Raw genomic sequence first — 16,258 nt, 5'->3', positions numbered from 1 at the left:
CTCCCGCCAGGCAGTGGGGCTCCGGAAGAGCCGCAGACATGGATGCTCTGGCTGAGAACTGCTTTCAGAAGTCATCCCTCATTCAGGTACGAAAGCCAAGCCAGAAGACCGCGTCTCCTCCTACAGCCCTTGCTCTCCCTTTACAGACTCCTGCCAATTCTTTTCCTTTTTGGCTGAGATTTCTACTTTTCTTTGGAAGCCGAAGAGAGCGCAAAGCTGCTAGGTGTCACTGGCAGACGCGACCAAAGTAAATGAGACAGAGAACGGCAGAGGGGCTGGGAGTGCGTGAGAGGGAGGGGGGAAATGTGAGGTTTCCCAGAGAGGCAAACAGTTCTCCGGTGGGGCGGCCGGGAGCCTAGTTGGAAGCTGTGGGTGAAATCTGCAAAGGTGGAGAAAAGTTTCGACTTCCACTTTGCTTGCGCTCAGATTTCAGCGCGGGGCGCTGTTTGGTGCAATCTCGAGTACCTCCAAATCGTCTTTAACAGGCTACTCATAATTGAATGTTAATAATGGGAATGTTAATGCCCAGGGAAAACCCATAGGAAAAATGTATGAAGCCTTTCGGCCGCAGGCGTCTCTCCTTTTTATTCCTCTTTTCCCTTCTCGGGTTCTTCCTCCTCTTTGTGTTTTGCTTTCCTCGTCTCCTCTGGGTGCCCGCCCAGCCTCCCGCGGCGCAGTCCGCGCGCGCCCGGCGGCCGGCGCCCGGCGGCCGGCAGGGGGCGGTCGGCGATCGCTCCGCGCGCGGCCCGCCCCGGCCCCGGGGACCCCGCGGCCGCGGGCCCGGCCCCGTAGGGCTCAGGAGGAGGCGGCGGCGGCGGCGGCGGCGCACCGGCCGCGCGCCCGCCCGCTCCCTCCGGCGCGCCCGCGCCGCCTCCCATACCTGCGCGGGGAGCGGCGCCGCGGCCTCCTCCCCCGCCCGCCCGCCGCCGCCGCCGCGGGAGTAAAGGTCGCGCCCGCAGACAGCGAGCCTGCCGCGGCGCCTCCAGGAAGCCGGCGGGGCAGGTCGGAGAGGAGGGGAAAGAGCCGAGAAACTCGGGCAGAAGATGGCGCCGGACGGGCCGGCCGAGGACTGAGAGCCGCCGGGACCTCCGCCCGCCCAGGGCACCGCGTCCGGGCTCGGCCCGGCCTGCGCGGTCATGTCGGTCAGCGAGCTCTACAGCCAGGTGAGCGCGGGCCGCGCCGAGCCCGGCGTGCGGGGGAGGGCGGCGGGGCGCGCGGCCCGCGGAGGCTCGGTACCCCGCGGCTCCGCCGGGGCGTGGGGGCGCCGGCGACTCCTCGGAGCCTCCCAGCTCCGCGCCGCCTCGGAGCCCCTAACTTCGGGTGGCAGAGAAAGTTTGGCTGTTCCGGGAGCGCCCCGGCCAGGACCGTACCCCGGCTCCCCGACGCCCTGCGGTAGGTGTCCTCGCCCCGGCGCAGTCCGGCCGAAGCCCCCGGCACCGTCCGGCTCGGAGTCCGGGCCGCGGGGACCGCCCTCCCCACCCCGCCGCCCGCGGTGGTCCCCTGCTTGGGGACCCCCACCTCGGTGCTCTGCAGCGCGATCTTCCGAGGGCGATCCTCTCGCGTGCCAAAGAGGGGAAACCCTGAATTCGGGGGGTGACCCTCTCGCATGCCAAAGGATCTGAATTCGGGGGGGGTGTTCCTCCATTTGCGGGGTGGGGAGAAAAGGTAGGGGCTCAACCTCGGGGCGGGGCGCGGCGGCAAGAGATGGGGAAGCCGCGGATCTAAGGATGCTCGGGGGACCTCGGGAGGGCGCGGGGAGCGCTTTCTTACTCCGCCGCGGGGTGGGTATTTTGAGGTGGTCCCTCCGGGCGGGCCCCGAGTGGGCTTCAGTCCCTGCGGGGAGGGGGTGGGAGTACTGCTGACCCTTGGGGTGGAGTGTGGGATTTCCAGGCTGTCCTCAAGGTCAGAATGGATGTGCGGGACTCGGTCCTCGGAGTCGGGAGAACAGGTGCGGCGAGCCGGAGACTGCCCGGCTTCCGCAGCAGTTGCCGCGATTGAAGTTAGAGACGGGACGCCGCTCCCCCCAGCGCCCGCCGCCGCCGGGGCCCCCTCGGGTTTGCGCTTGGTGCCGGCGCGGGGGACGGCGAGGGGGTGAGGGGCCTTTTGTACGTTCGCACCCCATCCCCCCTTAAAATATTTTTTTGAGTTCTGGATGTCCCCGACACGTCGTCTGCCGGTTTGTCTTCATTGGGGCCGGGACTCGTTTGCCGGTGCCTGGTGCCCACCTGTCCACGTGTGCGGAGGGGTGCCTGGCGCGCCCCCCTGTGTGATCCCCAGGACGCGCGCCTGGGCCAACCTGTCTGGGCGGGGGAGGGACAGGTACTTCCGCATCCTCACCTGGAGACTTCTCGCGGTTGCCCCGCACCTGGGCGAGCCCTTCAGCCCCGTGGGCTGGCCGCCCCCTTTCCGTTTGAGGACTTTTCTCATCCCTCGCCCTCTCGGGGTGGCGGACAGGGCTGAGCCCAGATGACACGAGGTTGGCAGTGGAGTCTGTAAGAGGGCTGGGGGCGGGGTCGCCCTCACCTGGTGCACCTCCGCCAGCCCCAGGGGTGCCGGCCGCGATCGCTGATGAAAGACCGCTTCTGGGAAGACAGGGTGTGAGCCTGAAGCCGGGGGGTGCACTCTCTGGCGTTTCTGGTTTTGGAAGAGCGCCCCATCCTGTTGACCACTGGGAGTCTTGGGAGGAGCCCTCTAAGCTTCAGCTTTCAGTCTTTCTCTTGAAGCGGGTTATCTGGTACCTCAATGGGAGGCTGGAAACCAGCGAGGCAGGGAAAAATTTGGAGTGTAAAGCTCTGAACCTTACGAAAGTGCACGAAAATACCGCTTGTACTCCCAAGTAAAATGAGTGACTCAACCGAATATCCCTGCCACGTATCCTATATTACTTTATCAAATGATAACTAATTGCCGTATTACACAAGCTAATGGACAATTGAATAAACCCTTAATTTTTGGAGCCCTGATCTTGAAAAACAAGAACATTGGGATGCTTTTAAAGATACTTTTCAGGGGAAACACTCAATTTGATTTTTAGTTAGAAATGAATATATTGCATGTTAATTATTAGAAATGATGAGTTAGAGTCTGAGCTAAAATTCCAGTGTACTCTCTCTTGACTTATAGATAATAAAGGACAAAAACAGTTCTTAAAGAAAAGGTCTTGCGAGGGCTCTCAAGGTGCTTAAGAAGAAAAGTATCTTCGTTGGTATGAGGGTTTGGCATTCTTAGTCCAAAAGCAGTCTTTGCATTTCTCCCTAAGGCCCGGGGACTGTACCTCACTGTTAATGGGTTTCTTGTTCTTAATCATGTTTTAGGTTTATGAATCTCAAATTGAGATTTTTCTGTGGCCCACGCAGTAGCTTCCAACCAGATTGCATCTTGAGCAGCTGTTACTTTTTCTGGCAGAGTTGAAACGCTTATGTTTTACTATGAGGAGCAGTTGTGCTGTTTCCTCACCATGACCATCCCACTCGCTAGGCTGGTGTCTCAGTGTGCATATGAAATCATAAATTATACAGAGAAACCGTGTCTGTGACTTAGATTCACTTTGTTTCTTGGGGAAGATGATTCGTTTATTTTAGTGTATTTATCAAAGTAGCCAATGTTCCCTTTTTTATTTTTAACTTGCTAGTGGGCTTTTCTAATGTGAGGAACACTGGGTCCAGGCACACACTTTAATATATTACGCATGATGGAAATAATGATCTATTATGCCAACAGCATTTATGCGTGGGATGGAAATTTTAGAGCCATTATTGATTATACCTGTTGCTTTAGTGACATGGTATAAGATGTTGTTATTGGACTGTGAGATGCTTATTTAAGTGTATAAACTAGCCTGTAAGTACTGTAAATAGTTTCAGGTAAGAACCTGGTAGATTGATCTATTCCCAGTTACCCAAGAAAAGACTTTCTTCTCCTCCTTCCACATTACTGTTTTCTTGCTCTTCTCCTTGTCTATCCGTTCTCTGCAACTGGAGGCTTATATGATATGTGGCATTTTTTGTGGGGAGGGGAGAGATGATTTTAGTTATCGCTGGAGGGCATTTCCCATGACAAAGGCACTCTTGTTTTCAGAAGACCCAACACCTCACCTTTAAGAAATTGCTTTCTTTGTACTGAGGTTTTCCTCAATGGGAAAAGAGAGTGAGAGTCCATGTCTGACGCTTCGAGGGTTATGTCAAAGTGAGTCAGCCCCAGCGCCCATACAGAAAGGTGGAGCTAATGATGGGCTCTCGTCACAAGTGGCACGTATGTGGCAAGTGTTAGTACTTTGTTTCCAACCCACAGGAAAAGACAGTCTTTTATAAATCAAATTAGCCCAGGTCCCAGGAAGATGTCCAAACATGCCTAACCATAGTAAACATGATTTGATTATGGTAGTTGCAGAAAATAGTCTGGTTTTTAAAGTATAAAACACATAACCTCTTTTTCAGGCTGATTAATGCAACCCTTCTCTATACGAGGGTTATTCTGGATGAAAAATTTAAACACTGCTCTCTCAAATCATGTTGTCTTCAGTGTGCTACTTTGGTGCTAGCCAGCAGTGAGAGTGAAGTCACTCAGTTGTGTCTGACTGTTTTCTATCCCGTGGACTATACAGTCCGTGGGCTTCTCTAGGCCAGAATACTGGAGTGGGTAGCCTTTCCCTTCTCCAGAGGACCTTCCCAACCCAGGAGTCAAACCCAGGTCTCCCGCATTGCAGGCGGATTCTTTACCAACTGAGCAGCTGGGGAAATCACCAGGCTGACACCAGCACCTTCAAATACTCCCTTTCCTGCCTGGCTTCTTGTTGATAGGTGGTGTCTGAGCGGGGGACTTTTGAATGCTGCTAGGAAGTGACTTTACTAGTGGACACGCCCTGTGTGTGTCAGCCATGGCTTTGGGCTCAGGGGGCCTTTATGAAGGGCGCTATTTTGGGGCCAGTCCTTTGGAAAATAGAAGTTGTGCTTCTGGGCTGGTGTTCTCGAACTGGCTCTTAACCTGTGCATCGGGTGACACAGGCTTCTCCAGGTATCGGTCTGGAAGGCAGCAAGAGGCTCCTATTCTCCTGGTGCCCACTGGTAGAGATATGAAGGCCTGATGAACTGCTGCTGTTATGCTCTTCGTCTGCCCTGGACCGCCCCCTGCACTCTGCCTGGCGCTTGCTTCCTCCAGCACTCAGCTCCTGGGTCTCTGTCAAAGCTTCCTGGAGCCTGAGAAGTGATGTCCCTCCTGCCCCTGCGGGGGACAGTCCTTTAACCAACAGGCGTCTAAGAGCTGTAGCTCCCAGTTCTCCAGCTCTGGGAACAGGGCGGCTCTCCGCGAGGCCCATGCTATTTCCAGAGCTCCTGCACAGGCTGAGCAGAAGTGCTTCCACTCAGGACTTTCCTGACCATCACACCCCTGGGGGGCTTCCTTCCCTCCCCCAGTTCACGGCCCCACTCCCCTTTCCTGAGAGCCTTGCCTGATCGAGCCCTTAGACAGGGATCCTCATCCCAGGGTCCAACGTGGGGAACCTGGATGAACCCAGCGCCGCGGTGCCTTGGCCGGGTGGGTGCTGAGAAGTTCCAGGGCTCTTGGCCGCTCAGGGCTCTGTGTCCCACACTCCCGTCTTCCTTCCCGGCCTCATTCTCTGCCTCACCTGTTGCTTTCCTTGCATCCCTAGCTGTCACTCCGTTTCTTTTCCTCTTGCCCAGCTGGGCCTGCAAACCCAGTGGGCCCTTCTTGGCTCTGCTGATGACCATCAGAATTCCCAAGTTTATTTACAGAACAGAAAGAGACGCACAGAATTAGAGAACAAACATACGGCTGCCTGGGGGAAGGATGGGGGTAACGGATAGTTAGGGAGTTTGGGATGGACATGTACACACTGCTCTGTTTAAAATGGGTAACCAACAAGGACCTGCTGTATAGCACAGGGAACTCTGCTCGGTGTTACATGGCCGCCTGGATGGGAGGGGAGTTTGGAAGAGAATGGATAAATGTATATGAATGGCTGAGTCCCTTTTCTGTTCACCTGAAACTGTCACAACATTGTTAATCAGCTATACCTCAGGACAAAATAAGAAGTAAAAAAAAAAAAAAAATCTTAAAACTTGGCATGGAAAAAAAAAAGGAATTCCCAAGTTTGCATGCAAATTGTTAACCAGTTCATAACCAGGGCATGTTCTCTGCCTGCCTGTAACCGGTGTGCACTGAGCAGGCTTGCTCTGATAGTTTGTGTGTCACGCCATGTCTCCCTGATTAGGCTGAGATCCTGGAGAGCAGTTGTTGTTCAGTTGCTCAGTCGTGTCTGACTCTTTGCGACCCCATGGACTGTAGCACATCAGGCTTCCTTGTCCTCTGGTATGTCCTAGAATTTGCTCAACTTATGTTCACTGAGTCAGTAATGCTATCTAACCATCTCATCCTCTGTCATCCCCTTCTTCTCCTGCCCTCCCAGCATCAGGGTCTTTTCCAGTGAATTGGCTCTTTGCATCAGGTGGCCAAAGTATTGGAGCTTCAGCTTCAACATCAGTCCTTCCAGTGAATATTCAGGGTTGATTTCCTTTAGGATTGACTGGTTCAATCTCCTTGCCATCCAAGGGACTCTCAAGAGTCTTCTCCAACACCACAGTTCAAAGACATCAGTTCTTTGGTGCTTAGCCTTCTTTATGGTCCAACACTCACATCCATACATACCACTGGAAAACCATAGCTTTGACTAGAACCCTAGTTGGCAAAGTGATGTCTCTGCTTTTTAATGTACTGTCTAGGTTCGTCATAGCTTTTCTTCCAAGGAGCAAGCGTCTTTTTTTTTTGTGGCTGTGGTTACCGTCTTCATTGATTTTGGAGCCCAAGAAAATGAAGTCTGTTACTGTTTCCCTTTTCCCTGCCATGTATTTACCATGAAGTGATGGGACCAGATGCCATGATTTTTGGTTTTTTAATGTTGAGTTTTAAGCTAGCTTTCTAACTCTCTTTGATGCTCATCAAGAGGCTCTCGAGTTCCTCTTCGCTTTCTGCCATTAGGGTGGTGTCATCAGAGGCTGTACCAAACACTTTGGGAGTCTCCGCTGGGTGTAATGTGTTCTGCCTCATACCCAGTAGGGCTAAGTTATCTGGGAGATTGCCCCCGCCCCTTGTGACACCTCTGACATGCTGACGTCCTGCTGGGTGTGAACTTCCTTATAACTGGGTGCTGACACCAGGTCTCTCCATCTGGGCCTCGTGATAGAGCTTGCTTTTCAGCTGCTAGTTTCTCCCCATTTCCTTTTTGTTGATGTGTTACAATATTTCATTTCGTTAACTTCAGGATAGCCACCCATTAGACTTTCTGACAGCTCCAGGTCTGGTTGGAGTCTATTACTGTGCTTATTTTGTTCAACAGAAAGATGGCATTCTCTTGCTGTTGGAGGGCCAGGGCTCCTCTGAGTAGAACTCAATAGACATTCTAAGTTCTGGCATGCATGTGTGTGTGTTTGATACTGTCATTTTTTATGATAAGACAGCGATAAACTAAACTGTTTATAATATATAAGTCTACACACCACCTTCTCTGAATGATAGAGTGTCACTACTCATATGGAATCATCAGGGTAAACCTGGATAGGTTTGAATGACCTCTGTTTTTTAATTCAGTAGGCTCCCAGGAACCACATTAAAAAGCAGTCCATTTTAAAGTGAGAGGAGTTATGTGTGTGTACCCTGATGTTCTTGTCTACACACATTTTGTATCATCATTGGATAATAAAACCTAAATTCACAAAGTTAACAAGCCAGCATGCCCCGTGTGCCATGAGAGGAGAGCAGGTACTCATAGCTACAGATGTTCTGCAGCGGTGTTGGTCGGGTGGGCTTGGAAGCATGAATAGGTATTGGATACACGTGGAGACTGGGAACAGCACCGTCAGTAGGAGACAGTAGAGTGAGTGTAAGCATGGACAAGGATGACTTGTCCATGTCATCCACCTGCTGTCCATGTAGTATTTTAAAAACTCTTTATGAAAATCTTAGCTTTATAGAAAAGTTATAAAAAATAGCAGAGTTTCTGTGTATTTATTCCCAAATTCCCATGATGTTAACACTTCGTAAGTACATGGTAATCACTGAAACCAGGAGGTGAACATTTGTACAATACTGTTAACTTGCCTGCAGGCTTGTCTACAAGCCTGTAGGTTTCCCACCACCGGCCTTCCCTGGCAGGAGCCCACCTAGGATTCCATGTTGGGTTTAGCACCACAACTGCCTAGTCTCCTGTGTTTGGTGTCAGACCTCAATTTATGTTTCTCCGTTTGACCTTGGCACTTTGAGAGCATTGGTCGGCTATTTTGTAGAATGAACCTCAGTTTGAGTTTGTCTGATGCTTTCCCATGCTTAGATGGAAGTTATAAATTTTGGGCAAGAACACAGCAGAAATAGCGTGCCTTCCTCCCAGGAGATGGACCAACTCAGGAGATCTGTGATATCAGTGTCTCATTGCAGGTGGTGTCACTTTGATCCCTTGTTTAAGGTGATGTCTGTCAGTTCCCTTTTATTGAAGACTGGTATTTAGAAACTAAGATCTGGGTGCCTGGTGTGCTTATCACTGTTTGTTTATAGTCATTTAGGGATTACTCAGGTTAGAACTCAAACATCTGGTTATACAGGCAATGGAAGAAGAGTCATTTATGACCTTGAAGTTTCTACCATGAGGATGGACAGAAATAAAGAAGGCAAGGATGATGCTTGATTTTGATATTGAGTTTGGGATGACAGTGGTTTGTCTAAGGGGAAATATTTACATTGAGGATGTATGAACAAGCTTAAAGGAGAAATGTGAGGTTTTGACATTCTTGCAAATAAAAGATGCCTGGGATTTGCTTTCCTCTTAGAAATACAGTTGTCTTACAGCATGATTTTAATAGAGATAAGATCATGACTTTGGGATGGGCAGTCTCGGGCTCTGTGGCCACGATCTTGCCGTGGACCATATGGGTAGTGTGGTTATACATTCTTAGCTCTGACATGTTGGGGCAGATAACCTTCTGAGCTTTGATTTCTTAATCTGAAAAATTGTCATGGTACCTGCATTATAAGATTATTGGAGGCTTATGTGATCAGACATAGGTGAAGTGCCTGCCTGGCACAGTGTCTGGCACAGTGTCTGCACTTGGCAACTGTTCATCAGCTTGTTTCCCTCTTCAGTGATGGCACAGATGTTGGCTTCTTCTCTCAACCCATCTGGCAGGGATGTTGTTTGTAAGAAGAGAGAGAAAGGGAAGCATTGCTGCAAGTACGGAACTACCTGAGGAATAGAGAACCAAGGCGTGGGGATAAAGGTTCCCATCCCCACAGCCTCCTGGGGAAAGAGCAAGAACAGTTTGAAAGAAGCTTTAAATTTAAGCTGTGCTGTCTGGTCTCCTGTTACAGCTCTCAAGGAAAATTAAAGCAATTTTTCACCATGCTCTTTTATTTTTTTGTTTAATACAAATGATTATTGAAACCATTCATATAATGCAGGAAAGGCAAGGGCTCTGTAATCCCATTCCCAGACAGCTCCTGTTAACTGCACATGTATGCCAGACCCACTGTGTCCAGTAGGGTAAATCCAGTAAGTAACACGTGACTGTTGAGCACCTGGGGTGAGGCTGGCCTAAGCTGGGATGGGGTACACACCAGATCTCCAAGGTTGAGCACAAAAAATGAATGTAAAATGTCTCACTTAGGCTTTCTTTATGTTGATGAAGTGTTCAAATAATATTTTGGATATAATGCGGCTACTGGAAAATCTAAACTTCCACACGTGGCTTGCCTCATTTCTGTTGGGCCGGTACTGCTTTAGACTTACACATGATGCAGTCAAGATGCAGTCAATATAGACTTATATGTATGGCATGATCCTGTTTTTTTACTTAAATCTTAATCTACTATGGCCTTTTCACCTGTAGCATGTGAAAGTGAGTTTGCCATTTTAGTGGCTGCATAACAGGGCTCCTTGGCTGTGCTCTTATGGTTTTCACCATTCCCATGTTGATGAATGTTTAGTTGGTTCCAGTCGTTTGATACTGTGAAAAATGTTGCACAGCATTCTTGGAACCTTTCAGTATTTTTGGGATAGGAGCCTGAAGGTGGAGTTGCTGGCGTGCACTTTTCCAGGTCTTCGTTGATAAGGCCGGTTGTCTCTAGGAAAGAACAGTCTGTTTCTTCACGCCTCCCTGGCACTGACTTCCTCTTTCTAAACTGAGACTAAACGTTTTAATTGTGTTTAAAGTTGACTTTCATTGGAGGGTTGAGCGTCTTTCCACCTGCTTGGTGTGTTCATTTGTGGTTTTCTCTGATTTTCCTGTTAAGACATTGTTTATAACTGTATTTTTGCTTATTAAATGATTACATTTTTAGATGTGGGAAGTCATGGAAACCAGAATGTTCAGGATGAAATATTACAAATATATGTTTTGAAGAAGGTACTTTGGCATGAATTTTCCCTTTACTTTTTAGGAGCTTACACATCTCTGAGCTCTAAGTTATGTTACCTGATGTTTATCAACTGCTTTTGAGCCAGGTCATTTCTAAGAGGTGTGTGTTAACTCATTTAACAATAACATTATGCTGTAGGCACCTCCATCATCCTCATCTACAAACAAGGGACCTCTGCCTCACTTGCCCAAAGCTACACTCCTCCTGGGTAGGAGGCTAGGACCCCCCACCCCGACGCCAGCTGCCTGACCACTCTGTTCTGCTGCCTTCCATGAGGTTCTGTTCCATTGAGGTGGGTCTGGAACGTCATTTGTGCATAAATGAGGCCCTAACATGAAGGGTCCTTTCCACTGGCACCGCCCTGCCCCCAGCAGCAGAGAGAAAGGAGGGTCTCTGAGTACAGAACAAGGGAGGTGGTCTGAACCATAGTTCTCTCCTCAGGAAACCTGCTGCTCGAGTCCTTTTCCCGCCACCACTCTCAGCCCCGTGGGCATCCTGGTGCTGCTTAAAACTGTGCTTCTCGAAGGAAAAACTCTGGTTTTTGGCTCTCCTTAGGCCATACAGAAGAGAAGGCAATGACAACCCACTCCAGTACTCTTGCCTGGAAAATCCCATGGATGGAGGAGCTTCGTGGGCTGCAGTCCATGGGGTCACTAGGAGTCAGACACGACTAAGCGACTTCCCTTTCACTTTTCACTTTCATACATTGGAGAAGGAAATGGCAACCCACTCCAGTATTCTTGCCTGGAGGATCCCAGGGACAGGGGAGCCTGGTGGGCTGCTGTCTATGGGGTTGCACAGAGTCGGACACGACTGAAGTGACTTAGCAGCAGCAGCAGCAGCAGCAGGCCATACAGGCCCCAAAGGGGCGGGGGGGTCACATCTTCAAAAAGGGCTAAATGTAACAAGCAGAAGGTGTAAATGAAACTCAATTAGTGTAACTTATTTTGATTTTTTAAAAAATTTATTTTTAATTGGAGGACAGTTGCTTTACAATGCTGTGTTGGTTTCTATCACACAACAACATGAATCAGCCGTAAGTATACACCCCCTACCCATCCCACCCTTCCAGGTCATCAGAGAGCACCAAGCTGAGTTCCCTGCGTTACACAGCAGCTTCCCAATAGATATCTGTTTCACACGTGGTATTCAATTTTAAATCTAACCCTCCTTTCATTCCAGGACATTTGTCCGCTTTCTAGGCGCTTTCCCTCCTGGCTCCATCTGCCTTCTGAACATCTTCCTTCCTGTCATACTTGATGTCAGCGTTTCGTTCCCTTTCTGGGCTAAGACCAGAGAAGCAGATCTGAGACTCCTAGAGGCTCTCTCCCACCTCCCGACTTAGTTGAAGGTTTTCATTTATGGATGTGCCCTGATCACTGCCTGTTGTCTGAACGGGTGTTTGGAAAATGAACTCCCCCTCACTCAGGATGTCAGCTTGGCCATCAGAGACAAGGCCCTTCCTCCAGCATCCAGGACCCAAGATTCCTATTATAACTTCAGGTGCTTATCAGGGACTTAAGCTCTTTGGGAGCTCCATGGTGCTTTTAGATTTGATGCAACGCGTTCCTCCAGTTGTGTGGGTCCCGGTGTAGATGAGCGCTGGTAGATCTTGCTAATTTGCTGTGGGAATGATTAAGCTTATACATCTGAGCTCCAAGTTAATGGCCCATAACGCTCGTCTTAAAATTTATTCCAGGGCCGGTAAACGGTTACCCTCCTTTGAGTGATTCTAATAGTGACGTGGCCCCTGCAGGCTTTTCTCTCCTTGGCTGAAGTTAGGAGAGGACTAATGAGGTCTATCATGGCTGATACTTAATGATTTTCCTGTACAGCTGTTGCCTTTATAAAGCTTAACACGTAGTGGCATGAGATCCTGAAAGGAACAAGAACGCCCAGATGCCTTTTGCCTGGAATTCTAAGACCTGGCTTTGAATCTCGTCAGCCCTGAGTAGCTCAGGTCCCCTGGCTTAAGAGCCTCCACAAGACAAAAGGTACTGGGCAACAGGATGTCAGGCCCACTGTATAGTAACCTGGACGCTGTGGGTTTGCAGGGAAGGATGAAAGGAAAGATGTTTGAGCCGGTAAATGGTACTGTATTCAACTACTTTTGTGTGCCCCAGACATTCAGTTTAGACTCTGGTTTAACTTCCTTTTGCCAGCTGTCCATCCAGACCCCAGTGCAGTCCCACCAGTGTTATGAAGCGTGCTCAGAATGTGTTACCTGACTTGATGTGATACTCAGCTTAGGTGGGCTGCAGTCCATGGGGTCACAAAGAATTGGACGTGACTGAGCATGCACGCACAGCTTAGGGGCTTCAGAGAGGAATTTCATGCAGAATCGATACCATTTTTATGAATTTCTGAAATCAGCAAAATGCACAGTGTTGGTGAAGGATATACATGTGACAAAATGAGTGGGAATGAGGGAAAAGGCAACTTGAATAGGGAAAGGGCAGCTGGAATAGTAGTTATCCAGGGAGGGTGGGGATGCTGGGGGAGCAGGAGTGGGAACAGCATTGTTAGCGGGCCGCTCGATTTCCTGACTAGTTCATGGGTATTCGTTTTGTTACTGTGCTTCATCAGTTACTTATAAAAAAAAAAAGGTGATTTGACAGAAAATAGGATGAGTTATAAAGCCAAATTTAAAACAGCTTTGAGATTGTAGGTGATTTTAGAATGTGTTTCACTGTGTTTTCTTACGTGTGTGCAATGGATGGTTGGGTTTGTGTGTTTTCACAATTGCTCTCATTGAAGATGTAGGTTGAATCTTCTGCTCACATCTTTCACATTCCCCAGGATAGGGTTTGGCATACTGTAGGCACTCAGTAAATGCCCTTGAGCTGGTTTAAAGACCACCTGTCCTCCCTCACTGTTCCCAGGCCGTGGCTCTTCGAGGAAAGGTCTCTTCACCAGAGAACCACCTGCACTATAATGCTATCTGCTGTTATGTTGGCACGACTTTTGGCTTAGAGTACCCGGTGGAAAGCCCATCTGTTTCCTCTGGCACTTGCCGAAATCTATGGAATGTGGAGCCCTGTTAGGAGATAATTAAATGTTGTTTTTCTTTTTTTTTAAATCATTGTGTGCAAAGGCTTAACACAAGCTTTGAACATGGGTTAGCAGCAAAGCAACATTTGTGGCTATGAAAGCTCATATCACTGTAACTACCTTGGTTTTGAATACCCTAATTTTACACAACTTTGATGACGTGCATTTTTTGCTTTTGCCTTCTGAAGGCTATCACTTACCTTAAAAGTATAATCTTGGAGGGAGGAGGGTCTGAAGAGGGAGGGCATATATGTATAATTGTGACTGGTGCACATTGTTGTATGGCAGAAGCCAGCACAACATTGTAAAGCAATTATTGTCCAATTAAAAAAATAAGTATAATCTTATTTTTTTTCACTTAACTCAAGTTTTTATTAACAATCTCATCAAGACTCATGGATATTTGCATGATTGGGTCGGGGTGAAAATGAATCTCTATCCTTTATTCAAGATCAAAAAAAAAAGCAGGTGGCTTTCAAAACAGGCAACAGTGAATCAGGGAAGAAAAATCAGATCAAGTTTGTTTCAGTCAGCTTCTCTCCACAGGAACAATGATGATACTCAGTTTTAAGCTGAAGATTCAGACCATCTTACGTGCATCCCTCGGCCAGCACCTGCGTGGAGCACCTCCTGCCTGCAGTGGTGTGTGTCACAGCCCAGTCCTGCAAAGTAGTCTTTGGCCTTGAGCTCTTCTTGTCCAGTAGTTCATTTGGTGTATGAATAAGTAGTAAGGAGGTGTTCTTGCATTAAAAGGAGATAAACTGCTTTATCTTGTCTCATCAGATTTAATCACATTCTTAATTTGCCTGCACTTGCTAATAAAAGCTGATGTTTATTTGTGAAATAAGGAAAATGACACCTGGGGAAGCCGGGTGTGCTGCAGTCCGTGGGGTTGCAAAGGATCGAACATGACTTAGCCATCGAACAACAATAAGAAGGAAAATGAATGTCTCCTTAGCCACAAACTAATGTGGCTAGTTTTTACTAACTAGCGTTTCTAGTTAGTAACTAACTAGCGTTTCTAGTTAGTTACTAACTAGCGTTTCTAGTTAGTTACTAACTAGTGTTTCTTTGCTGCTTGCTTTTTTAATGGTCATTTTACTGTGTGTACATGTGTGTAACTATGTAACAAGCTGTGTGCACCAAAATGAAAAGAATACCCTTAAAATGTGGTTTTTATGACTAACACATCAGATACTATCTGAATGAATGGTTTTTCCTTCAGTATATTCCCTTTGGCAGAGATACAAGGATACTGGAGCTCATCAGTAGTTCTGAAATTGGCTTCAAATCTGATGACATTCTTTTTCCTTTGTATGGAAGGCAGAACCTTTGCCTGGAAGGTATGCTTTGTTTGCTGGAAACTTCCAAGGGTTATTGAAAGAATGAAGCTGTTTGAGTAAGGCAGGAAATCACTGGCTTACATTTCTGTTATAGACAAATTGTGACTTGCAGGTACAGATGACAGTTTTGTGCGGCCTCTTACTAGCCATTGTCCTCAAGAGTAGTCAGGCTTCAGATGTTTTCGGTGGTGAATCTGCATAGAGCCTCCCCTTGTCAGAAAAATTCTCACTTGAATGTAGCAGTTCTGGTTTGTTTGGTTAAAAAGGCTCACCAAAATTTTAGTGACACTAATTTGTAGTCCCATTTAAATATATATGGTTTCTAATATAATTAGCTTAGGTGTATAATTGCCTAACTTGGTTACATGATTGCCTCAATATTACGAGAAGTATAATAGCATTAATAAATACCTATTGATTTAAAAAATGAAGTGAAAAGCCCATTCTACCTAATTTCCTAAAAGGCCCTTTTGAAAGTAGATGGAAGGATGCTCCATCCATCCTTGGTGAGAAGGTAGCTTCTCACCGCTGCTATGCATCAGGCAGGATGAGAAAGGAAGGCAGAGCAGTCTTATTTGCAGTTGCCGAAAGGTGGTGTTCATCGTCGATGGGTGGATAAACAAAACAGGACACATCTATGCAACGGAATATTATTCGGCCTTAGAAAGGAAGGGCATTGGTTCAGTCTGATCCCAGCGGCGGCAGCAGCGGCTCCTGTCTTTCCTGGCTCTCTTCGCTATTTCCCCTTCACTTCTAGAAACGTGGTCACCAACGAGGCTGCCTGTGGCGTCATCACAGTGTTCAGCGACGTGAAAGTGTGTAAGTCGTCTTCACCAGAGGATGTGAAGCAGCACAAGAAGAAGGTGCTCTTCTGCTTGAGTGAAGACACGAACCTCATGCTGGAGGAGGGTGGGAGTTGCTGGTGGGTGAAGACCTCGGACGATGCCACGCCACTCTTGTCACGGGGCTGCCATACAAGGATGTAATGCTACCCGTGAGACCAGGGAGAGCAAGAAGGGGGCCTGGGAACCCTGAGTCTGCACCCCTGAAGAGCAGAGCGATCTGTGCCAGTTCCAAGGACACTGTTGCAGAGAAACTGATGGGGATCAAGTATGACTACAAGCAAACTGCTCCGAGGAGGTCAAGGACCACTGCACCCTGGCAGAGAAGCTGGGGGGAAGTGTCCTTATCTCTTTGGAGGGCAAATCTTCCTGAGCCCCCACCAGGCCCCTGCCTGGAGCATCTGACAACCCCAGACCTGCCCACAGGGTTGCAGGCTGCCCACTTCCTGCCAGACTTGGGGTGTGCGGGGCAGGGATCCCAGCAAGGGGAGGGCAATCCCTTCACTCCAATTGCCAAGCAACACCCCGTACCTCCAGGACCATCCTCCTCCCTCCATCCCTGAAGGTTCTGCCCCCCTCCTCAGACTGTTTTGATCTTCTGAT

The 16,258-nt window shown here is 48.6% G+C and overlaps 1 protein-coding gene and 1 pseudogene across 1 annotated transcript in view; both read left to right on the top strand.

Annotated features, from left to right (window-relative positions):
- Positions 1-828: 828 nt before the first annotated feature.
- MYO5B (myosin VB) overlaps positions 829-16,258 on the top strand; it is a 335,169-nt gene continuing 319,739 nt past the window's right edge. Inside the window, 1 exon segment of the mRNA XM_070361628.1 lies at positions 829-1,163. Within this exon segment, the coding sequence (XP_070217729.1) occupies positions 1,137-1,163 (27 nt within the window). The 5' untranslated portion in view covers positions 829-1,136.
- On the top strand, positions 4,877-16,028 carry LOC138985337 (cofilin-1 pseudogene; annotated as a pseudogene).

This window comes from Bos mutus, chromosome 24, assembly GCF_027580195.1.
Source record: "Bos mutus isolate GX-2022 chromosome 24, NWIPB_WYAK_1.1, whole genome shotgun sequence".
NCBI lineage: Eukaryota > Metazoa > Chordata > Mammalia > Artiodactyla > Bovidae > Bos > Bos mutus.
The sequence above is the reverse complement of the archived record's forward strand: the minus strand, read 5'-3'. Positions and strand labels throughout refer to the sequence as shown.